At 34.7% G+C, this 26,406-nt stretch overlaps 1 protein-coding gene across 4 annotated transcripts; it reads right to left on the minus strand.

Moving 5' to 3' along the window:
• Positions 1–359: 359 nt before the first annotated feature.
• LOC132286962 (E4 SUMO-protein ligase PIAL2) lies at positions 360–24,554 on the minus strand. 4 transcript variants are annotated; one of them, XM_059789410.1, is made up of 17 exons: positions 24,285–24,554; positions 16,454–16,526; positions 14,208–14,273; positions 13,558–13,623; positions 13,351–13,433; positions 11,164–11,215; positions 11,008–11,079; positions 10,066–10,133; positions 9,931–9,979; positions 9,747–9,831; positions 9,553–9,654; positions 9,337–9,388; positions 6,878–6,929; positions 2,747–2,864; positions 2,439–2,645; positions 1,723–2,354; positions 360–1,487 (listed from the first exon to the last, which is right to left on the minus strand). In XM_059789410.1, exons 1-17 carry the CDS (start codon positions 24,464–24,466, stop codon positions 732–734), a joined length of 2,715 nt encoding a protein of 904 aa, XP_059645393.1. In that variant the 5' UTR covers positions 24,467–24,554; the 3' UTR covers positions 360–731. The 4 variants fall into 4 exon arrangements, with proteins under 4 accessions (XP_059645393.1, XP_059645391.1, XP_059645392.1 ...); XM_059789408.1 differs by having other exon boundaries at positions 1,723–2,645; XM_059789409.1 differs by lacking the exon at positions 24,285–24,554 and adding an exon at positions 18,791–19,399 and having other exon boundaries at positions 1,723–2,645.
• Positions 24,555–26,406: the final 1,852 nt, after the last annotated feature.

A 26,406-nucleotide genomic window follows, 5' to 3' on the forward strand; every position in this document is an offset into this window, starting at 1 on the left:
CCAAAATTCATGCCCATTTGAAGAGTATATTTTTTAAAAATCCACTACTATTGAAAACTTTTCCAAGATACAATATGAATGTGCAAGCTTTTAATAAATTGGTGGTTCTGGAATTCAAAGAGGGCAAATGCATTAAATGCATGTTTCTTTAAAGACTTAAAATCCCGAAGTGACGACAATGGTTGCTGTTTTCTATAATTAGGGCACTATCAACTGCAGAGAAATTACAGGGGAAAAAGTGATAAGCAAGCAACATGAGGTTACTGGTTTCTCAGTCCACTGCAATGACTATATATCCTCCATAAACAATTGAAAATTGGGTACCATCCAATAGAAAAAATGGGAGACAAATTAAAACGTGACGAGAGATGAGATCAGTGATCGATTAGTTTAAACACAATGTTGAAGAAAGTTGGCATATAAATTTATAGTGCTTACCATACATTAGACAAGGTACTAAAAAGATTCGAGGTTTACTAATCTGTTTCTATCCCTCGTAGATAACCAGTGAACGAAAGTGTTGGAAATGCACACCTTCCAGATCTATCAAACCACATCACCTCCATAACCAATAATGCAAACTAATAAACAGGAAGATAGGAAACTCAGACTATAAACTGTCACAAGAAACATTAGCACATGTATGATAACGCGGATAACTTTACAGGTGACCGGGAAATACAAAATCGGCCATACTATATACAGCCTTACCAGTTGACTCATCGTCAACATCAGTACATCCCTGAAGACCGCTCAGGCAGAACACCTGAACCTCCAGCTGAGCTACTTGACTGAGTCAATGGCTGATTCGCTGCGGGAGAAGTATGGGCACTCCTGTTTGCCATGAGCACATGGAATTCCGGTGGAATACCAGGTGGGGGTGAGGTTATAATTGATGGTGGTCTAGCCGCTTGAGTCGGCTGGGTCGGACGAATTATGAACTGGTTAAGAGCAGCAGAATAGGCAGAACCAGATAGACTTCCACGCATCCGACCTGTAGGTCGCCAGTTTTGCTCTGCTGCTGCCAAATCCACCATACTATCTTCCCTTGTGGTTGGTTGCACCATTCCTCCCGTATTCCCTCTCTGCTCTCCCACTGATGCCTTAAACCCCCCATCAACATTCACCGGGAAAGATGATGTTCGGGGTGTTTGCATTGGAACTGGCATTGACGGTGACCTTCTTGCCACCTGGGCAGCTCGCAGAGCGGTGGCATTCATAAACCGGGCTTGTTGACTAATTCCAGTACCTGCTGCATTACCAACCCCACTTTGTGCACTTCCTTGACGAACTTGAGTTTGTCGGAAAAGAGCAGATGACTGGATCATGCTTGGAGACTGACTTGTGGAATGTGACATCCTTAGGTTCAGAGGCTGCAGCTGTTGTGAGCTTTGCTGCTGCTGCTGTTGTGAGCTGCTGTTGTGAGCTCTATAAGCACTTGGGAGTGGATTTGAAGCTTTAAGGCCAACTACCGGTTGATCCCAGTTCTGTAAGGAAAAAAGTTAATTAAGAACAAAGAAAAGAAAAAAAAAAAACCACAAAATATGCTGAAGAAGAAAACCTAAACCTAAACATATCCAAGCCCAAATGCGATCAAATTGGAAAATTATTCATCCAATCTTTAGTTAACTTTCACTTCATAGATCTCCAGTTTGCATTAGTATTGACAAGGACCTGCATAGCTATCAGACAGCACATAGTCCATTGTAAAACAAACATAACCTGAGTTGCTGAGGGCTGCTGCAATGAAGATGTCATATTTGACATTTGAAGCGGATTCAAATGAGATCTAGAAAATTGCTGCTGCCTTTCCACATCACTGGAGACTGCATCAAAAACCTCTGCAATTGTTGGTAGAGCGCGAGAAGTCTGAGAAGGAAGCGACATACCATTGGGGTTCAAAGTATTCAAATTATTTCTTGATCTTTGTTGTGACACTGGTGTCAGGGTTGGAGCCGGAAGGGCCTGAACTGCAATCGGCGTTCTGTTTACATGTCTGGGTATTGATGGGAACCTTCCGTATTCATTGGCAGAAAATGCATTCCCAAAGTTTGTCTGCTGTAAATGCAAATTACTGGAAGAAGGAATTTGACTTTGGGATACAGAGGTATCAAGAAGAGTAGATCCATGAAGAGCCCCAGCTTCTCGATTAAGAGCAGGAGAAACAGCATCAGTTAACACAGGTGACAGCATAGAAGTGGTAGGAAGGGATCCAGAAACACCACCAAAGATTTGGGCAACTGATGAAGCATCGGGTATCCCTGATCCAGAAGTTGACAAGTAAATTCCTGACCAGAAGTCATCCTCTACATGAGAAGCATTGTTTTGACTAATCTCGCTTGGATTGTTAAATTCTGCAGGAACAGTCAGATTCTTAGAATTAGTTTGACATAGAACATTAGCCAGAACAGGTTTCCTGTCTTCAGTTTCACATGTACCCATTACATCCATCTCATCAGTCTCCTCGGTGAGATCCAAAATATCTGGAACAGCATCAGAGAAGCTAGTAGATTTTTGCAAAGCAGGCCCATCTGAGGGCCTATCATGTGGCAGGTCCTTTTGGTCATTGCTTTCCGTAACAGCTTTCCATGATCCATCTGCAGCTATAATCACATCAGCAACATTCTTTTCCACCTCTCTCAAGACCTGAAGAAGAATCAATGGCATTAATAATAAAATTAAAAAATGTATATAATAATATACCAAAACAAACTCTGTGAGAAAAACGTGAATTCAGAGCTACTTTCCTTGACCATATTTTGATCGACACGGATATCTGTGTAGCAGACATATTGATTACAATGCGGGCAACGCCATGATGGTCTTCTTGTGTTTATGTCCACAAAGTTGTCAAAATCAAAACACTAGAACCAAAAGAATCAGAAATATTGAATATCACTTTAGGAATGTAAACAGAAAACAATAGAAGGGGTTAAAGTTAAATTAAACAATGCAGAAAAAAATTTAAATAATACTTTCGATATATAACAGCAAAATTTTAGTTCCTTAAAAAAAACAGGTATTTCAGAAATTTGTTCTAATTTCTGCGTTTCGATATTATCAATATTTCATATTACTGAAATTTTTTAATATTTTGGCATAGTTTCAAGAGGAACATTTTCAACATAACTAAAATCTTAGCCAATATATATATATATATGTATGTATGTATGTATGTATATTTGACAGCGTAAATCAAGTTTAACAGGTGATAAAGCAGTACATCTTATGCACCAACATACACAGAACTACAGAAGGAAGGTGGACCATCATTTTAAGAGATTTTCAGAGATTTCTTGGATGAGATTTGTACTAATTGCAGATCCCGAAGAGATCGTCTATTCACAATTGTGCACCAATGGGACAAAAGAAGCACAACTTCAGGTAGCCATATTCTTGAGTATAGATGAGATCAAAAAGCCAAGGAAGAGAGACTAGTCAGAAAAAAATAAAACCGAATTACTTGGACCTTATCACAGTTTGGATTCAGCAAGGTTGAGTACTAATTGCAGATCCTGAAGAGATGTCTATTCATAATTGTGCACCAACAAGACAATAGAGGCACAACTTCAGATGGCCACATTCTTGAGTACAAATGAGATCCAAAAGCCAAGGAAGAAACTCCAGTCAGAAAAAAGGTAATTATTTGAACCATATCACAGTTTTGAATCAGCAAGGTTGAGTACTAATTGGAGAACCTGAAGAGATCATCTATTCACAGTTGCGCTCCAATGAGACAGAAGAGGCACAACTTCAGCTGGCCACATTCTTGAGTATAGATGAGATCCAAAAGCCAAGGAAAAGGAAGAGACTCCAGTCAGAGAAAAGGGAATTACTTGGACCTCACCACATTTTGGACTCAGCAAGGTTAAGCCCTCAGTAGCATGGACACAGATACAACATGACAACAACAATATGCCCACAAAGTGAATTATGGACATATATCGAGGACATGGCACTATATATATTTATAAAAATTTATATAAATTTTAAGACAACATAGTTTAAATTAATTTTCTAAATTTATATGCTAATACATTATATGAAAGATGAAACTAGATGTGGACACATAGGACAACAATATGTTTATTGTAAAATAGCAGTATCCTATTCGTTTTTTAGGACTTATTAGTGGTTCAAGTAGTACATTTTTATAGTATATTCTTGTTTTTACAAGTACTTTAATTATCAAAGTTATATTTCAAAATTTTAGGACCTTCTCGTGGCTATTGTGGTGGAACTTGAATCTTATTCGGCTAATATGTTTAAGTGTATTGGTTTTAGAAGGTTATAAGAGTTTTTAGGGTTCTACGAGCCCTATATGGTGTGAAACATAAGCCCTCGGAATAAATAACAATTGAAGAAATTTCCAAGAGAGGTTGCATCAAAGCTCAACAAATAAAGTATCCATAAATATATGATCTAGTAGCACTAATTTTTCCAACATTAAAAAGTTTCAATTGCATGATTAACTAGTAGTTGGCTTCTTATCATGTCAGATTTTCAGTTCTTTTTACTTCAAGTGTTTTATCCTTCAGAATTGCTCCTTTCTTGAACTTTTTATACTACATAAGTCACTAGTTAGAGAGTATCCAAGATCTGTCAGCTCAGTGTCATATAAAATTCATTACTTATGTATATATATATTACTTATTTGTGGAATATGAAGTTTTATAAAGAATTGTATTATTTGCTGATGATATGATCATACTTGATAAAACTAGAGCAATTATAGGTGCTAAAAGTTAAGGCCTGGAGAGACAATTCAGGAAAGTTTAACATAACTAAAATTGAATATATGGAACATAATTTTAGTACTAGAAGTACAAGTGGAAATATAAGAAGATTGAGGGTCAAGAGACACCAAAAAGTAAATGTTTTCATTAACTAGGTTAGATTGATTATACACCAAGAGGGACAAATGTGGATTATACAAGCATATAATTAGAGCAAGATGAAATTAATGGAGTACTGCATATTATGCGATCAATGTACACCTTTAAAATCAAAAGGAAATTGCATAAAATAGTAATTAGACCAATCATACTTCATAGGAAAAAACTTTAGGAATTGGATGACTAGGTAACAACATATTCACAAATTGTGTGGGGGGGGAAATGTGAACTTTGAGATAGATATGCAGCAAGACAAGAAATGATAAAATCAGAAATGCACACAGTCATGAAACCATTGAAATAGCACGCATTGGAGATCAAATGAGAAAAGATTGATGAAGATGGTTCAGTCATTGTTTGTACTATATTTCAAAATTCTGAAATTAAGCCACATGGCAGAAGCTGAATGGGTTCATAATAAAGCAGAAATTATGGTGGCAGTTTGGTAAACCTAATTGATTATAAGGACAATGATTTATTGGTATATGCAAGGTTTGGTGAGGGACACGTGGCAAGAGAAATAGGCGTCAAGAGATAAAGGATATCAGTTACACAGGTACTTTTTAATTGGACACACGGCAACGGAATAGAAGAAAAGGGAGATGAAGAGACCCTACAACACTTGGACTTTGAATTCAAATTAGCAGTTACATGTAACTGCTAGTTGTTTTGGGTATAAATAACAGAGAAAGAGACCTTTGTAGTGGTCCCTCGACCAACAGAAGTCATTTACAATGTAATTTACTTCTCTTGTATTTCCTTTCCTTTTCAATAGCAGTATTGTAGAATTGGATTACCAACAGGCCAGTGGCCTAGCGATATCAGCCTCTTACTTCTCAAAGAAAGGTCAGGGGTTTCAAGTCTCAGAAGAGACAAGTGTGTGTGAGTACCAACTAGGAAAAAAAAAAAAAAAATTAAAAAATTGGATTACTTAGTCATTTTCCAACTCTTGTCCGGTACAAGAATTACTAGTATGGAATACATGTAAATACCACTGTGTTTTTATTCTGTCGCTTTCTTAGCATTGTTTCCAAATTGATTGTGTAAAAGTCCTCGTTTTAGAGGCAATCGGAACCCAATGAGGAAGGGCCATTCCTACTTCCTCCCGTCGTCATCGATTAATCGCGTCTTATAGGGATCGTTTGGCAAGCCTAAAAAAATAATTTAAGCCAAACAGTCATGTAGAGTACAAAACAACAATTGCGGCAATAAGAAAGAGCGATGTGGTCCACATTGAACAGCGATGCTACAGAAAGAGGATCAAAACTAACATGGGTTGAGATAGTAGGAAACAATATCGCAACATGTGGTTTGACTACAGTTATTGCATTACACGGTGTGAAATGACAACAAAATTCATGTTACCCCAAATATTTAGAAAGAGTCTTTTTTGAGTAGAGTATTTTTCATTTATAAAAAAGTCCAAGAAGTGTTGAACACAAGTAAAGACATGTCCAGAGCTCTTTCTTTCACACTGACTATCTTCGGGCACTTTTATTGCTTAGCAAGCTTTGCTCTAAAAGCCTGACATCAAGAATTTGGTCTCCAAGCAGGGGAACAGAAAGGAGGGTTATAGTTCAAACCTCCATCATCAACATTTGGATCAGGAAAATGAGCCATAAGAGGAAGGGGTGTTGAAGCAGCCATACAGCTTCACTCGGGATCAGCCTTAAATAAACCATTCTGGTTGACTCTGCTAAACTTGATTCTTTAATTGTTGATGAAGAATGGAAAATTTTTGGTGGAGTGGTGACGAAGAGAAGAAGAAGCATGTTGACCGGGTCATTCTCACCCAGTTTTTCGCGCTGAATCCCACATCTCCAGACTCTCTAAGCGGAGTAAGAAAGTAGGTGTACATGGACTTTACAACTTTCATACTACTTAGGTCGGACCAATCCACTTTCTCTACAATATAAAATCCTAGTATTCCAGACACAAGTTATGCTTTCCTCTATAATACATGATGCAAATGGAGCATTCACCTGAAGATGTTTGCACGAATGTCCTTTAACAGGAGTGTTAATACGCCTGAAGCTGTATGAGATTGAGAATCAAAATGAATCAATCAGCAGAAACATCAATGTGATTCAGGAAACACACAGGATAAAAAGTCACGATCTTTATAAAAATTTCTATCTGCTTATTCACACACACAAGGCAAAAAGTTAAAATCAATATAACTTTATAAGGAAACAAATTATCAATCTGAACAAGCCTTGTCATCAGTATTCCTTAGATAAAGAAAGGACCACTAGAGTACCCAAAACATGCATATACAAAATCATTTTGAGATCCTCATAGGTGGTCAAACTTAAAAGGCCAATTCCACATATTTCAAAATGTTCCATGAAAGCTCATACTCTTTTAAAAGGGGAGGGGGAAATTACACACCAAACTTCTTTTTCATATATAAATGATACAATGATAACATTGTTTAAAACATAAAATGACCACAACAAAAAAGGAAAAGAAAAACACAGCAACATTCTATCATATGAATGGTTGGAAATCTATCTCTGTCTATACATATTTATATATATATATATATATACTACTCACGTGGGATGCACGTGAGCAGAACTCTTTTATATATTCGTAATTATAAAAAAATATATAAATGACCAAAAACACAGATAAAAGAACAATTTTATTTTTATGTATAATTTTTTTTTTATGAATTTGGGTCACTTCTAAACTGGACTTGAAGTATTTTCATCAACATTTATTAGTATCATTACACTATCATTATACTATATATGTATTAGTCTTTTGTGTTTTTATAAATCAAATATGGGATCAAAGAGTACCTTTGCTATAGAACATGGCTCCTCTTCCTAAAAAAGAACAATTTTATTTTAATACTATTGATAAATTTAAATGAACTGTTTTTTATCAATAACTTTTGTGAATTTATTGAGTTTGTTTATATTAATATATAAAATGTGATTAATAAAATTTCATTTCTATTACTATTCTCAATTAGAGAATTTCTCAAAGAATGTGTTTAATAAGTTTGAAATGCAGTTTTACATGCTGATGGAGTCTATGCAAACGGACAGGAGGACACACACACAAATACACGTATTTGAAAAAAAGAAATGCATATATAGTGTGAATTTATTGAGTTTGTTTATGTTGAGAGTCCTAATTAAAGTGAAAAGAGATATATTTAATTATGAAAAAAAGAGATATATTTAATATAATATATAAATGTGATTAATAAATTTTAATTTCAATTAATATTCTCAATTAAAGAAACTTGCAAAGAGTGTGTTTAATACGGTATTTGGAGTTTGTTAAAATAAATAGAAGAGTTTGTGTTTAATGAAAACTCTTTTATACATTTTTTGGATAATAAAATAAAATAATATAATACAAATATATATATATATATTTGGTCGGAAACTCTTTGTACTTTTAACAATAGTATAGATATATATATGTATATATCATTATGTGAATGGAAATTTACTTGCTACACTTCCTTTTTCAGTAAGAATATTTAACATCTTAAATAAAGAAAATTTCCTCGAAAAAACACAAACAAAACAAAACAAGGTGGAAGGAGTATCATACTAACTATGTCAACATAGAACTTGAAATGGTACTAGATAGAAAATAATTGCATCAGTGGGTAGTGTCATAAATAAGGATAAAACTCATAGGTACACATTCGTTCAAAATAAGATGAGAGCTATAAGATAGCTCAGAAGGAAATCAGTTGGAATACGACACTCTCAATATGTGGATTTTCATTATCTTTAAAATTATGGAAGAAAAAACTTCTTAAATTTAATTTTCCGGCAATAAGCACCTAAAAGTATTGATCAAACCAACCTATTCAAAGGACTGCGAAAGCAATTACACGTTTTGATGTGAGAAGTTGCGTTTTGGTAACAAAAAAATATTAATTCACAAACAACCCTGTAGTACACAAGTTTACATGAACATAATTAACCAATAAAAAGGAACCAAGAACTTCCCATTGGAAAGACTTCATGGATAAGAATATAACACATGCAAGCAAAACAACAGGTGTTCCCAAATGGAGTTGAATAGCATGGGTTGCTTTAGGAGGAGAAATTTGAGCATAAAGATTTTACAAAATTTAAACACACTCAGTTAAAACCCAATCAGAGAGAGGAGATCATAACAGAACTTCCTTGTAGTCACTCTAGCAGTAAGGGTGCAGGAGACCCGTACATTTCCTCAAACCACACTGTTCCAACAGGTCTCCATACAAAAGAAATGTGTTTAAATCAGAAAGTACAGAAAACCAATAACATAGTGATATGTTTAAAGTGGAGTAACAGATGCATGTAGGATTAAATTACTGATGTAACTGGGGAGGGATAGGTATTCGATCTACAAGAACAAAAGGGTGCATGTGGAAATACTCAAACGGCAAAGTTTTGAAAGCCTTGACTGTATGATGGCATACCTTATGGGACAATTTAGTGATATTCGTGATGGTCCTTCGATAATCTCAAAATCTAATGTGAAAAAAAAAAAAAAAAATGACTTGATCAGGATCTGGACATCTGTTAATGAAATGAACAGAACCATTTGCACAAAGCAGCATTTGTGATTGCAGACAGTTACTATAAATATATATTACATGACATATTTTCCTGTTTCCTTCCTTTACTGGGCATACCTGAATCAACTGCAGCAACAGCAGGCTGGACATAATCTTGTAGGACAGGCCGGTCAAGGTTTGAGATCACACTCATAAAGGCAACAACTATAATGTAATTTCCTTTACAATGAATACAGACAGTCAAAAAGCAGATAAATTCAAAGAACAAAACCAGGAAATGTTGGACATAGAAGGCCCATAATCAAGCATACCATTGAACTGGCCCACGGCTTGTAGAAGATTTGTTCCATACTTGAGCATTGGCGACACAATTGTTGGAGTTTGTGGTCCACTATCCTGATTAGAAGGTCAAATACATAAAAATACCAAGTGTTACAATTTGCATAAAATAGTAACAGATAATTCTGTCAGATACAACGAATTGTCTGTAATTACCATAAAAACATTATTTCTTCTGTGCACTCCCTTACCATTTAAGAGAAAGCTGTGCAAGTTAAACAGAAAAGAGAATCTGGTCAGAATAAATTTGAAATAACTCTACTAAGTCAAAAAGAAGGAAACAAGACATACTTAACTCGTGGGGGACTTATGAGACAGGCAGATGTTTCTATATTATCTAACTGAGCCACAAATAACCGCTGCAGGCAAAAGAGAAATAGAATATTAATAATAACATGAAAAGGCAGAAGGGAAAAATGAATAAAAGAGCAGTTTCAAACAATAGGTGCACCCCTTGATAATTTAACTAACCCTGAAGAAAGATATATATGTAATCTTAGCTCACCCAAAGAAAAGATGGGTAGAAATAGTTTAAAGCTGGTTGTTAATTAACAATCTCAAATTTATGGACTGCTTCCAATGAAATATACTAAGAAAAGAATGTTGCGTAAAAAATATATAATATGCAGGCTAAGTGAATATTCTGACATTGGGGAACCATCCGGAACAGGAATCAGCTCCTGAATTCAACTAGGTACATATATTGTAGAAGGAAAGATCAAGCAGTCATCCCAACAATTGGAATGAATTTGCAGGGATAAGTAATCTATACCAACCAATGAGTAAAAGGTATAGAAATAATAATGATTTCATGAAAGGTCAGTCATTGCTTGATGCAATGGTCAAAGTTCAAGGTATCAAACGTGTGACCACAAGTTCAAGTATGATGGCAGCCTCGATGAGATTTAAGCTGGACATTATGTCTATACCCAATCCACTCCTCCCAATACCTTGGATAAATGAGACAACCACGAATAATAGCAATATTTTTAAACTGATTTCAAATAAATAAATACAGGACAGAATTCAGCAACATAAAGATGGTCAGCAGCCAACAAACATGACGTTTTTTAATAACAATAATAATACAAATTGAAGAAAACCAAAAATACAAAAAACTGATAAGCTTTTCAACTCACATCATATATATTTATTATTATAAACTCAGAAGGACCTTCTCCAAGCATATAGAACTTGATTTCTCAAATAGATATGAGTACAAGAGATGCTTACTATTTTTTCTTCTGGAGAAAAATTTGTATTCTTTGAAATATGGAAATCGATCACAAAAGTCCCATAACCAGGCTACAACACAGATATAAAAGATATATTAATACCGTCACTACTTCAAATAAATAAATAGTTAGGAAGAAAGGGATATAAGATCACCTTCGCTTCAAGAGACGCAAGTATCTGACCAATTTTCATCTGCGGATAAAATCTACATAGAGAGAAGGAGCATTAATTAGTTGCAAATGTAATTTGTTTACTGATCAATGATTCAACATCCTACACAACAAAACATTTTTATGCATATCACAAAGAAGAAAACATTACAAGCTGTGCCACACAATTTGAAAAAACCTACTTTTGCAGTTGTCACTTAAACATTTAAATAGCACTTGCTCACAAATACGCATCAAATTGATTAACATATGAAATATGTGAAAATGATCATCAAGTCATAAAAATTTACATAACTATTAGCCACCATGAGCTAACACAATGCTATTCCTAAAGAAAAAAGCAACTGCAGTGTGATAGTCAACCCCTGTGATTCACTTGAGTCAGCCTTAATATTAAACCTGACAATATACCATGTCAACTGCAGCTGGGAAACATTTTTATATGTTGTATGATTGAACTGAATTTTTTTGAGATAGTATTAGATTTATGACCAACCTAGACACAATCCTAAAATTGGTCAACTTTTTACCAAGGACCATTACCATGTGGTGGTCTTGCCTATGTGGGATGCTAGGATGGAAAGATTGGAATAGACCAGACTTTGGCATTATTTTACACAAAGTGGCTGCTTGCATCCTCAAGGTTATCAACTCGAGCTTTTTACTATTACACCAAGCAACAGCCCCCCTAAGATGATCAACTTTGAAACTACAAAAAAAATAATTCATTGCCATTACTCGAAGGGAAGAAAAAATTTAGTGGAATAGAAATTGAAGGCTTGAAGTTAAAATTTTGCTTATGCGAATGGAAAAAAGCTACAAAGTTGAGAAGTCAGAATTTTTATGATCATTGTGCTATGAGGTTTAGTGTCACGATCCGCCCGGCTATGTAGATATTGTCCGCTTAGCACACTCCCCATGCTCATGGTTTTCAAAATGCAACTACACAGTTAGGAGGCATCTACACAGTTAGGAGGCATTCACACATGTAAATGCTAGCAACTTCTCCCCCCAAGTGATGTAGGGCATAACAATCACCCCCTCTTGGAACCCAGCATCCTTGCTGGTCTGACCCTCATCGACTTGTGCACTCTTCCCCCATTTTCAGCTGGGGATCAATACTGATACCAAATTGTCGCAACCTGCCCCGCTATGTAAATATTGTTCGCTTTGCACTCGACCTGCTCACGGTTTTCAAAATGTGTATACACAGTTAGAAGGCATACACATAAAGTGCCAACAACTTGTCCCCCCGTACCCCTTTTTTACAGCAAGAAGCTGGTCACATTTTCCATGTTGAGTATAGGGAAAAAGGACTTCCCATACGGAGTCCCACCCTTGCCCTCAAAAAAAAAAGTAAGAGATGATGGATATAAAATAAGAGAGTAGCTACTCGGCTAACATAATAATGTTTTGTACAATCCACTAAACCAAAACCATATGAAGACAGATTATCCATTTTCTTGACAGAGATAACTTAATTTTAATTGGTTAAGAGTAATACTGGAAAGAGACATACCAGTCAGGGCAATCCCCCCATGCATATTGCCTTTGGATTAACCTACCTAAAACAAATTTATAACATAACCAACAATAATGCAATCAATGGCCTATATGGAGCCTTGCCCACAGACTAAGACAAATGGGGATAGAAATAAAGAAAAAGAAAAAAATTGAGAGAGATTTTCTCTCATTGAAACATCCAAGCCCTCGGTAATTACCTACCAACGAGAGATCCTGTGCAAAAGTAGCCCTTGTACGCGAGGGTTGCCACTAGTGTGATAAATGAAACCATCCCACCCAAAAACCACTCGGAGCGATTCTAAGAAAAATGTCTTCCAAGTGTGTTTTTTTTTTTTTTTTTTTGGCATTCCCCTATTTGGAGTGCTTGTATTATTGGTTGGCTAACACTATCTTCAATATAACCTAGTTCTGCTTCTTTGATTCACAGTATAATAGACACACCATCACTGTACTTGCTGCCAAAACAATCATCAGCACCCAAGAACATCATGTGATCGATAGCCAAATTTTCAACCCTTAATATAGTCATCATTTGCAAGAAATTTTTTAATTAAACAAGATTAGCAAAATATCTCATATAATTTAACTAAAAATGAAGATATTCCGAAAGAAGTAACACAAATCAGAACATAACAAAATATCCTACCTCGACAGAATTTTTGAGATAGTTGGAAGAGAACTACTTGCTTCAGTGCTGAAGTCTCTTGCACTGCAGAAGCTGCTTCCTATCTAGATATGCAGTGGGTGGCGGAATTTAAGATGAGCAACAGTTTGATACAATATGAAGCCCATAAGTGGAAGTAAGGTGCTTAAAAAGAAAAGTTAAAGTGAACTCAAAAAACTGCTAACAAACCTCATTTGCAAGAGAGAGAAGTTCTTTGGAGTCCTTATCTGAAAACCATCCAATCTTGCAAGCATTCTAACAAAGACACGACCAGGTCAGTATGAAAACACCATACCAACAAGAAAAAATTTAAACATGCAGTTTATGGGCATCATTAGAGACTGTTGAGTAAAATAGAACATATTGAATGGCATATACTCAACCGAAAGGAAAAAATAATGAAATTGGACATCGGCAAGCCACTGGTAAAATTGAATGGTAATGAGGAAAGAGGCTCTATATTCACAAATACTATAATACATTTAGGCCTATCAGTACACATCACCTGCAGTTTCAAGTGAGTGATGTAGCCAAGACCATTCAAATAGATATCAAAATTTCTTGTTTATAATTACTATCCATTTGATTTTTATCTACTAGCAAGTAAGACAAACAAAACTGATGAGTTATAGGTTTCTTTCACAGCAAATTACACTCCCCATTCAAATGGACTTATGGACATCAGTATAAGATCAAAAGCTTTAAACTTTTAAGTTTGAACCAAAATGAAAAGCACTAGCAGTGTGAAAAACAAGAAGTAAGAAGCAATTTACAGCTTGACTTAGTACCCAGCTGCTTCAAGTTCAAACAAAGAAACAATGATTGTATTCAGGAAGTACCTTTACAGAGATCATCAACACCATAATAGCTGCTTGTAATAAGGAGTCATTTTTACGTTGACATACCTATACAGCAAACTCTAGTGAAATAAGAACGACTGATAGCTCCAAATAATTCATTTATATATTAAACAAACAGAAAGTCAGACTGGGAAAAAAATCTGAGGAATACTAATTCATTAAATATCCTAAAACTGAGGCATAAATTTAAGATGAATATATGAACACAATGCATAAATAAATCATAAGTAGACAGCAAGAAATGCATAAACCGGAAAGCAGGAGCCCTGAAGTGTGTGTTCGATTTCTAACAGAGACAATAACAGTTTAATAATAGAAATTTAAAGTCGGTAGTTCTCACACGAGTGAAGATAAAAGACCCACAAGCAACCACTACAATTATATTGATTGAGAAAGGAAAGAGAAATTGAGTTGGCTGCACATACAATTACACCAAGGTAGATGATAAGGAAGTGCCTCCTTCCCACACAAAAGGAGAAGCTCTCTTATAAGACAAGAAGGTTAGCTATGCCTCATGGAACAAATGCTAGAATAATTAAGCAACAATGGATTTTCAAAATGGTTGCAATTGAAACCAGAACGTTAAAATGAATGAGTAACAATATAAAGAACGAAAACCTATGAAGCACGGATACGGCTGGTACAACAAGATACTGGCATGGCTATATGTCAAATTTTAAATAAAATAAAAAAAGTCAGACACAACAAGGATCCGTCAAAAATATATATATAATATATTATTACATGAACAAAAAATTGAATTTTGCCCATTTTTTTCACATTAGCTTCTTTTCTTCTTGTTTTTTCCTGATTCCATTTTTTACACATTATCATAAACGTAATCAATAATTTAGAGCATAGAACAGTATAGCTCTTGTTATTGTTTTCTAAAATATTATATTATTTTTTAATTAACCATTGATATGTTTTAAAGTTGCATTAGAACTCTGTTTTTTCTATAAAAATAAATAATTGCAAAACTACCCAGTCATGTCCTTAAAGTGTCCCCGCAAGGCCCATGTTGTGTCTGTGCCATTTTTACACTGCCACAGCACACCTAGAGAAGTGTCCATGCATCCTAGACACAAACACATGGAACAAATCAATTCGTGGGAAGATTGAGGCAACACCAACTAAGGACAATTCGTGACAAGATAAAGTCATCTAAGATAGTGTATAAAGCACAATATTTCTATGAAGGAGCTGAATCCATAGTGGATACTGATACATCCCGAACATCCGCAGATTAGTGTCCAATACTTCATATATGTATTCATAATTTGAAAATAATTTTGTATTTCGAATATGTATCAGATACTTGTGAGATACTCTGGGATATGGGGATACGTATTTGACTCATCTTGAACATTAAAACATCCTTTTCAAATATAATATCAGAGTAATTTTATTAGAAAAAGTATTAACAACATTTCCAATTATTAGAATAACTTTTTAATAAAAATTATAATTATGACGATAATATATCCCAAATTTTATGTCCGCACAATATAACTTTCCAACTTGTTTGTCTTAAGAACTTATAAAGAAATTTACTAATTTTTCACACTGTTCTATGTACTAATTTTTTGTCAAACAAACAAGTAAACTATTGAATTTGGAGCAAAAACTCCATTGTTGTCAATTGCCATTTAAAAGTAACAGTCACATGACTTACATCATCATCCGACAATAAAGTTTTGTGTTGAGACCATAACTATTGTCACAGTTCCAATAAATTAAAATTAAATTATGTTTAGTACTGCATTAAAACGAATCACACATTTTTATGTTGGAAAAAAAAAAAAAAAAAAAAAGGACACTTTACATATAGAAATACCCATTTTGACACAATAGTAGATCTGGCCACATAAATTATTCCAAATCCACATGATAATTCAACAAAGATTGACCATATATGAATACAAACTTAACATCTGTGAGGAGGAAAAAAATACCCGTTTTAACAGTAATAATAAATCTGGCCGCATAAATTATTCCAAATCCACATAATGATTCAACAAAGATTCACCATATAAGAATACAAACTTAACATATGTAAGAAGGCACAAGCCTGCATACACCAATGATGGCAAATTTTTGTTTCAAGATGGTAAAATACTAACATCCTATGTTTACATCATTTAATGTAGTAACAACACCAATGTCTGTAAAGTGATGCAACAAAAATCCTGAAATTAATATCCACGTAACATGACAGAAACAACCTGTTTTAACATAAAAGGTAAATCTTGAACCTTGCCCGGAACTTCGTTGTTTGCAACAGCATAGTCAATGCCTCTGTATTTGTCAAAGTATATCTAGTCAACAGCAGTGAATATATATATATATATACACACACACAATTATACATATAGATATATATGTATATGTGAAGACAGAAGAGTAATCTATTCAAATTAAGACCGGTAGGATAAAAAAAAACACACGATAAAAATTTAAGAATTAGGGATAGTAGTCATATATATGTATACACACACACAGATAATACTATCTCAATATAAGGCTATACCATGCACCATTCCACTATTAGAGCAACAACGAAATAAATCTAAAAGCAATCAAACCATCAATAATGGACTGCATCATGGGGGATTAAAAAAAAAAACTGCATCATAGATATGCAAGTCAAGTAAACATGTAAGAAAGATATTTGAATAGAAAATATAACAAGAATTCGCTATATGGATTACTCTCAGTTGAATCCAAACCTTGCTCTTCAACTCAATCCTATCGTTTCGTATTTCCGCACAAGGTGTAGAACATGAAAAACTCAAGTATCACGCTATTGGTACTTTTTTTTTTTTTTGATAGGTAAGTATCACGCTATTGGTATTTACATCGTCAACATGCTCAACAACATCCTATCATCAAGCAACTAACAAAATAGGCAGGCATGAGAATGCCCAACTGCAGCCCCTTTGAATTGAAATGAATTGATGAAGATACAACCACTCATAGCCACCTCTGATGCTATAATGCTACTACACTCGTCAAATTTTGCCAGAGGTTCTTGGTTTTATAGGTCCTGAGTCTTCCAAAAGCCAAGCTTTCATTGCATTTATCTTTTAGCACTAACATATAGTAATGTGACATAGCCCTATATAGAGCTTAATGGCATGCGTCAAAACCCAAATAGAAAGGGCCTAAAACTTTGCAAATGCAGTTGTTATTACAGTTTTGGTGAAAACTCAGACAGGAATAAAAGATCTTAAGGTTATACATCACATAAGCTAATTGGTGGATTTTCCAATGATTAATTGGTGGAAGAATGTTAGCAAATGTAATTTATTAGAATTCTCTATCTTCACATGAAAAGGAACCTAATAAACAGGGACAAAAACATAAAGAACCTCCTCTGTTGCGAGATTGCATGCACATTATTTGTGGCTTGAAAGATTTTATTGAATTTTTAATTTAATGTAGGGCATTTTAATAAATCCTACTTTCATGTATTATTAATTTCTCTACTGTGTGGCTTTGCAATATTTTATTGCGGGGAAATAGTTACTTTCCAGGTTCTTTTCTTAATCGGATTAGGAAATGATTTAAGAAATTAAGTAACTAGATTAATCTAATATCATAGTGATAGAGTCATAGAATGGAGATCATTATGTAGCAGCAAATATTGGCAAATACCACAATTATAACTTCAGAGTCTACTGAATTGCCAGCAAAATATATACAGAATATAAGCTCAAATCAAGACATGTTCATTTGTCAATGAACTAAAAAAACCATTCGCTCATGTTGTGTAAGCATAACATCTCATGTGACAACTCATCATACACATACATGTTCATTCGTCTGTTAGCTGTTGGTTTGTGGCACATTTGGAGGGAGAGAAATTCAAGGCTTCGTGGTTCTGAGTTATTGTCTACTGATACTGTGGTTAGATATTCTCTTATGGAATGTCTTGAAGTTCAGAATGCTACTCTTGATGATATTCTTGTATAGCTTTTGGTTGGTTGTTCTTCTATTGTATTGGAAATGGGCCTTCTCATTATATTTGTTTCAGCTTGATTTAGTGGCCTATTTTTCATTTCTCTGAGGGTAATGCCCTCTATGCACGTGTACTTCAATTCTTTATCTTAATAGAGGCAAAAGAATCCAAGGGCTAGCAACGCTAATTGCAAGAAAAATACAAAGTAGCCAAACAAATCCCATAGGTCTTACAAAGCCCAAACCCTACTCTGGCTCAATAAAAAAGAACCAAAGTAAGTCCTGATCCAGATTGAAATTTGACAAGAACAACATTTAAAAACACATTTTCAACAAATTACAATTCCACAAAACAACATAATAATGCCTATTTCACATCGTCAGTCCATCATCAGATATACTAAAAATCCACAAAAAAATTAACTGCAATGAACTCAAAACCAAACATAAGAAAGAAATAAAATACGCCAATTTCAAACCAATAACAAAAAAAAAAAAAAAAAAAAAAAAAAAACACGGAATAGGGAAAAAAAATACAAATATATTTACATAAGCATGTAATAATAATGTCTATGTTAATTGAAGGTTAAAAGTAGTAGGACCTGGCAAGGGAGAGGCAGAGATTGAAGAACTCAACGTTGTCGTTTTTTAGCATACCGTAAACGTACATAGCTAATTGTTCAACTACGGCAGAAATACGAAACTTGTTCAAAAGTGACGTTATCAATGGGCAGTCTGTAGAACCGCCAGTAATTGACGCTGGAGTAATCGCATGTCCAGCCATACAAAATGCTCGCTCTCTCTCTCTCTCTCTCTCTCTCCCCTGAACCCTAGCTTTCTCTCCCCGAATGGACCTTCTTAAATCTGTTTTATATTCAAAATACAGAGTTTTATGAGAAAACTGTGTTTTTTAAGTTTCCTTTTTTTCTTTTTCTTTTTTCTCTTTTGACTTCTGATTATATGAGAAGATAGGTCTTGTTGTGGTTTTAATTACGATTATACCTCAGTTGGTTGGTAGTAATTTTGAATTACTAATGTGTCGACTCTATTAAGAGCTAAGTCGGCACTCGAAATGGACATTTTATAAATTATAAGAAAATGGTTTTGTTATCAGATGAATTTGTTCTACTTGAGTTTTAAAATGCTTTTGTGGCAGTTGTTTATTGGTCGAATAATTAATTATAAGAATTATGGTAAAAAACTGAGACTATCCAACTTGTCTTAGGCCTATTTGATTAAATGGAAATTATAAGTGAGAAGTAAAAATAATAAATAAAGTGAGTAAAAAGAATTTTTCAATTTTTCAATATTTGGTCATGAAAATTTTTCAAGAAAGTTATGAGAAATTCTTAATTTAAGTTTTGGATGACAAGGAACCTATAAGAAAAGGAAGAAAAAAAAAATCACTATTGTAAGCTCATAAATATTTTCTCAAAAAATCAATCAATATGTTCCTTTATTTTTATAAAAATATTTTCATGAAAGTTAGGTGGTTATGTAAAACTAGTCTCTCGCTATTTACTTTTCTTGCTATCCAAACTCCTAAAAGTGTTTGGAAAATTTTCCCTTCATGTTTTACTATTTCCATCTATTACGTTCTGTTTGCATAACTAGAAGGAAAAAGAATGGAAAGGGTAACATTTAGTTACGAAGGGAAAAAGGAAATGAGATAATAGTGTTAATCACTCGTCGAGTTTAAATAATTAAAGAGGATAAAAAAATAATAATGAATAAAAAAGAAAGGGTAGTGATAATTTTTTTATCCTATTTTAAAAAATAGTGAAGAGTACAGGATGAGTTAGGACCGGATGTGGAGTCTCGTCGCTCTAGGAGAGCCTCTTGTCAGGCGATTTTTGCTGAGATCGCTGCTATGGAGGAGATTTCGTGGCATCAGAAATTTCGGGCATTGTGGCTAAAAGAAGGGGACCGCAATACAAAATTCTTTCACAGGCTTGCTAACGCTCACAGAAGGTGTAATCACATCGGGCGTATCCGTGTGAATGGTTCAGAGCTGTGGACAGAGGATGAGGTGCGTGGAGGAATTGCTTCTTTTTATCAGCAGCTTTACACTGAGATGTTGGGATGGAGACCTAAGCTTGATGGTCTTCAATTTGATACCATTTCTGCGCTGGTTAGTGACAGGCTTGAGGTTCCATTCACTGAAGAGGAAGTGCTTAAGGCGTTATCGAGTTGCAATGGTGATAAAGCTCCGGGGCCAGATGGGTTTACTATGCGGTTTCTTATGGAGAGCTGGGAGGTGGTGCGCAGTGAGGTAATGGGCACCTTTCAGGAATTTCACTCTCATGGCATGTTCGAGAAGTCATTAAACGCATCTTTTATCGCCCTTATTCCTAAGAAGGGCGGCACTTCTGAAATTAAGGACTTTCGGCCAATTAGCTTAGTGGGATGCATGTAGAAGCTTATTGCCAAGGTTCTTGTTCTTAGGATGAGTAATGTATTGGATGGAATTATTTCAATCACAAAATGCTTTTGTTGGTGGACGGCAGATCTTCTGTTCTTATAGCAGGGGAATGTGTAGACTCCAGGTTGAGAAGTGGGGTCCCTGGCATGGTATGCAAACTCGATGTTGAGAAAGCTTACGATCACGTTAATTGGAAGTTCCTCCTTTACTTGCTTTGGAGGATGGGGTTTGGAGATAGGTGGATAAAATGAATCAAAACTTGTATTTCGTCTGTCATGTTCTTTGTACTAATGAACGGATCTCCTGCTGGTTTCTTTGCGAGCTCTTGAGGTTTGAGACAAAGAGACCCCTTGTCATATTTTTTATTCCTTATAGTCATGGAGGGTTTGAGCAGGTTAATGAGGAGAGCAGAGGATTTGGGTTATATCAGGGGTTCAGAGTCGGTAGAGATGTAGCTCATCAGTTGGAGATCTCCCATTTGTTCTTTGCTGATGATACTTTAGTTTTTTGTGATGCCGATGTCTCCCAACTCAAATATTTAAGGTGCATTCTTGTTTGTTTCAAGCGGTTTCTGGGCTTAAGATCAATGTTGGAAAGAGTGTGCTTGTCCCAGTAGGGGATGTTCCAGATATTTCCTCCTTAGCTGCAGTTCTTGGGTCTGGTGTGGGTGTTTTTCCTCTTCCTTATTTGGGATTACCTTTAGGGGTTTCCTCTAAGAGGGCAGGGAGTTGGGATCCAGTGATTAATAGGTATGAGAAGAGGTTAGCAAGATGAAAGAAACAGTATCTTTCGAAGGGGGAAAGGTCACTCTTATTAAGAGTACTCCCTCATCCCTTCCCACTTACTTTTTATCTTTGTTTCAAATCCCATGCTCTGTCGCTAAAAGGATTGAAAAAATTCAATGAGACTTTCTATGGGGTGGAAGGGGAGAGGAGTTCAAGTATCATCTTGTTAACTGGAAGCAAGTTTGCAAGCCTTCGAAGTTAGGCGGTTTAGGCATTTGAAAGTTGGTTCCTTTTAATAGAGCTTTATTGGGAAAGTGGTTATGGAGATTTGAAAGGGAACGACAACGCCAGTGGAGAAGGGTTGTCTCATGTTGTTTTGGGGACGAGAGTGGTAGCTGGTCCTCTCGTCCAATCTCTGTTGCGGGAGGTGTCGGCGTATGGCAATTCATTCGAAAGGGTTGGGATGTCTTTTCCTCACACATTAGATTCAAGGTTAGTGATGGTAAGCGTGTACACTTTTGGGAGGATTTATGGTGTGGAAATCAGTTGTTGTCCCATTCCTTTCCTAGACTTTATAGTATTGCCGAAAATAAGCGCGCTTGCGTAGCTGACTGTTATCATCTTGATAGCAGTGGAGTTACGTGGGATGTGCGTTTTAGGCGTTCTTTTCAGGATTGGGAAATGGAAGAAGAATGTGTTTTTTTGGATCTGTTGTATCAGCAGAAGGATGTTAGTAGAGGTAGTGATGACATTTATGGGTCCCTTCCACCCATGGTAGATATGGTGTTCGGTCCATGTTCTTGTATCTGTCCAATTTCGTTAGTCATGATTTCCCATGGAAAACTATATGGCGCTCTAAGGCTCCACTTAGAGTCGCATTCTTTGTTTGGACTACCACCTAGGGTAAGATTTTGACGTTGGATAATTTGAGAAAGAGAGGCAACACAATTGTTAATTGGTGTTGTCTATGTAAAACAGATGGTAAGTCTGTGGATCACATTCTTATGCATTGTCCTGTGGCGTACGATTATTGGAATCTCATCTTCGGCATTTTTGGAGTTCATTGGGTAATGCCTCAGTCCTCCATAGAACTAATTCACGCGTGGAAAAGATGCCCAGTGAAAGGTCATGCTCGTGACTATTAGAGGATAGTTCCATACTGTGTTTGGTGGTGTATATGGAGAGAGAGAAATAGCATAAATTTCGAAGGAAACGAATCGTCTTTGGCGAACTTAAAAATTCATATTCTCCGTTCTCTTTTCTGTTATGTGAGAGGAAGCGCTTGCTCCTCGACTGAGGACTTAGTTGATCTTTTAGACTCTATTGGTACTTAGGTTAAACTTTCGCTTTTTGTATTAGGGTTGAACGCTTTTCTAATCAACTTTTACTTATCAAAAAAAAAAAATAGTGAAGAGTAATAAAAATAAATGATTTTTTATTTTGTGAGTAAAAGAAATTCACTTGTTCTAAAGCAAAAGGATAAATAAGATAATCATGCCATATTACAAAATTTCATGCAAAATCTTATCTTCCTAAAGTCGAGCTTTCGTTGCATTTCTCTTTTACCACTAACATATAATAAAGTGACATGGCCCTAAATAGAGTGAAAGGGAAAATGTACAGACTACCATTTCAGCAGCCTAAAACAAGACTGGCTATATTCAGACTGAGGACGAATCCTTGGCCATGAGGTATTCAATAGGAATAGAGGCTTGCCTTGGAACTAGTAGTCCTATCTGCTGCTTAATGGCCTCCATCAAAACCCAAATCGAAAGGGCCTCAAACTTTTTAAATACAGTTGTCGCAACGATTTTGGCGAAAACTCACACAGGAATTGAAGATCTTAAGGATTAGTTACACATCCCATGAGCTAATTGGTGGAAGATTTTTTTTTTTTTTGGAGAGGGGGGGGATAATTAATTGATGGAAGAATGTTAGCTAATGCAATTCATTAGATTTCTCTAGTTTTTATTGTTTAAGAAATAAAAAAGATTTACAAAAAAAGGGACCTAATAAACAGGAAGCAAAACACAAATAACCTCCTCTGTTGTGAGATTGCAGGGACATTATTTATGGCATGTAGAATTTTATAAAATATTAAATTTAGGGCGTTTTAATATGTCCTACTTTTATGATTTTATCCATTATTATTTTTCTCTACTTTGTGGCTTTGCAGGGTTTTATTAAAAGGAAATTATTACTTTCCGCAGGGGGAATAGACATCATTGTGGTTTTCTGAATCTATGAAATGATTTATTAAATGAAATAACTAGATTAACCTAATTTCCTAGTGATAAAGTGGAGATATTCATGTAGCAACAAATATTGACTAATACCACAATTACAATTTTGGAGTCCACCGAATTTCCAGCAATATATATATATATATATATGAGCTCAAATCAACAAATATTCCTTTGTCAATGAACCAAAACACCTTTCGCTCATGTGATTCGTCTGTAATCAAACGTCTAAGCAAAACACCTCATGCGACAACTCGTCATACACATTATTAAGAGGCAAAATAATCCAAGGGCTAGCAACACTCTAATTGCAAGAAAAATACAGAGCACCAAACAAACCCCACAGATCTAAGAAAGCCCTAACCCTACTCTTTGCTCGATCAAAAACCAAAGTAAGTCCTGATCCAGATTCAAATTTGACAATGACAGCATTAAACAACGCAGTTTAAACAAATTGCAATTCCACTAAACAATATAGCAATGCCTATTTCACATCTTCAGTCCATCATCAAATATAATAAAAATCCACAAAAAAAAATTAACTGTAACGAACTCAAAACTAAGCATAAGAAACAAAATACGCCAATTTCAAACCTCTAACTGAACAAAAAAAAAACACCCGAAATAGGAAAAAAAATTACAAATATATTTACATAAGCATGTAATAATAATATCTATGTATATTGAAGGTTCGAAGTAGTAGGACCTGGCAAGGGAGAGGCACAGATTGAAGAACTCAACGTCGTCTTTTTTCAGCATACCGCGAACGTACATGGCTAATCGTTCAACGACGGCGAAAATACGAAAAGTGTTCACAAGTGACGGCGTCAATGGGCGGCCTGTAGATTTGTCAGAAATCGGCGCCGGAGTAATTGCCGGTCCGGCCATACAACATGCTCTCTCTCTCTCCTCTCTCTCTTTCTCCCTCTCCCTCTCCCTCTCCCTCTCCCGAAAGGGACCTTCTTAAAACTATTTTATATTTATATTCAAAATACGGCGTTTTATGAGAAAACTGTTTTCTCATTACTCTAATATATACTAAAAAAATATATTTTTTTTTTTGTTGTTGAAAAATATTTAGGAAAAAATAAATATTAAAATTTAACAAAATTAATTTATTCATACAAATTAATTTATATGCCCCATCGACTCAATCTCAATTTCGACTTAAACTATTGCCACACACCACCAAATGGACTCCACTTCAATTTTAAAAAAAACCTTGACAAACACTTTAAAAAAAAAATTTATTATATCTGAAAATATATATATATTTTAAAATATATATTTTATATCAAAACAAACATAACCTTACTGTGTGTTTTTTTTTCTTCCTCTTATGACTTTGTGGCGGTAGTTTATTGATCAAGTAATTATTACTATTATTTTTTTTCTGACAAAAATGTTAGGTTATAAATTAGATGTGCCAAAAAGATTCAAAGTCAGCTCCCAAAAACAACAAAAGAAAATAATACAATCTCTAGGCTACGAAGGCATCAAATAATTAATTAAAATAATCATGATCCAACTTGTCCTTCCCTAAATGAAAATCAATATTGAAAAATTAAAATAAAAAAAGTGAATGGAAGAAATTTTCAATTTTTCAACCTCCTGAAATTTTTTCAACAAAGTTACATTAATTTAGATCTTGAATGGCAAGAAACCAGGACCAAAAAAAAAAAGTCGTTGTTGTAAATTCATTAAAAAAAATCAAAAAATCAAAATATTTCTTGCCATCTAAACTCTTAAAATTTCTTTAAAAAAATTTCATTTCCTAATGTTTCTAACTATTTCTATCCAATCAAATACAATTTTAGGGTGTTTGCATAATTAAGAAGAAAAAATAATGAAAATGATAACATTAAGTTAAGAATTAAAAAAAAAAAAAAAATTAGAAATGGGGAGATGGTACTAATTACTCGTATTTAAAATATATATATGTGTGTGTGCACGTGCGCGCTAGTGGGACTCACCTCTTTACGTTGTTACTATATTGCCATGAGTAAAAGGTCAAGTATCATATAGCATTTGAGTGGTGACCAAGGTTGGGTATCCCAACTTGAAAGAAATAAATAAAGTACTCTATCTTTGCTCCAAATATTTATTTTGTTCTTGTTCTCAATGGATAAAGAAAACCGTTTGAGGGTATGATTTTGTTGAACAATATATTTCTTTATAACAAACGAAGTGATAAACCTTTTATCATATTTGAAGAAATAGTGGAGACAAATAAAAAATAAATAATTATTTTAATTTGTGAGTAGAAGAAACTCACTTGGTCTAAAGGACAAGAATAACCGTGGTAATACACCCACTCTTCCATCATTTCCTTCTAAAACCTCCCACTTTAGCAAAACTGTTATTCAATAGGTTAGGCTATTCTTCTTTATCCCTCCTAATCATATCTTTTTTTCTTTTCATTTTTAAAACAAACAAAGGAAAGGCATTCTTCCTCATTTTCTCCATTCTTTTCTCTTCAATTTCCTCGATCCAAACGAGGCAACTATGGTTAGATATTTACTAATTGTGCAATGCATAATGCATTCTTCTTAATCAGATGATTTTATTGATTTGATTAATTGAGTTGATTAATTTTGGTTCATCTTTTTTAAAAGAAAAACTCCATTTGACAAGAGCATGCAATCAAAGAAAATAAAGAATGATAGCTGGGAATAAATTGAAAATATATATAATAATAAAAATGCTATTATAAAAGTCATCTCATGACAGGAGATATGAACTCTTTTTTTTTTATCTTTAGATGGTGAAAAATTAAATAAAACATTTAATAAATTTTTTAATTCATTAATTAGACAATAAGAGTTCAT

This window comes from Cornus florida, unplaced genomic scaffold, assembly GCF_030987335.1.
Source record: "Cornus florida cultivar Cherokee Brave unplaced genomic scaffold, ASM3098733v1 CherokeeBrave_3.0.0_Hap2_Chr11, whole genome shotgun sequence".
NCBI classification, from domain to species: domain Eukaryota; kingdom Viridiplantae; phylum Streptophyta; class Magnoliopsida; order Cornales; family Cornaceae; genus Cornus; species Cornus florida.

Coding starts and splice junctions, on each gene's coding strand:
- LOC132286962 (XM_059789408.1), bottom strand. CDS start 24,466: ATGGCCGGACCGGCAATTACTCCGGCGCCGATTTCTGACAAATCTACA. Junction 14,274..16,453: donor TACCTTTTATGTTAAAACAG/GTTGTTTCTGTC, acceptor TTTGCTGTATAG/GTATGTCAACGTAAAAATGA. Junction 1,488..1,722: donor AGCAGCCCTCAGCAACTCAG/GTTATGTTTGTT, acceptor TTTTCCTTACAG/AACTGGGATCAACCGGTAGT.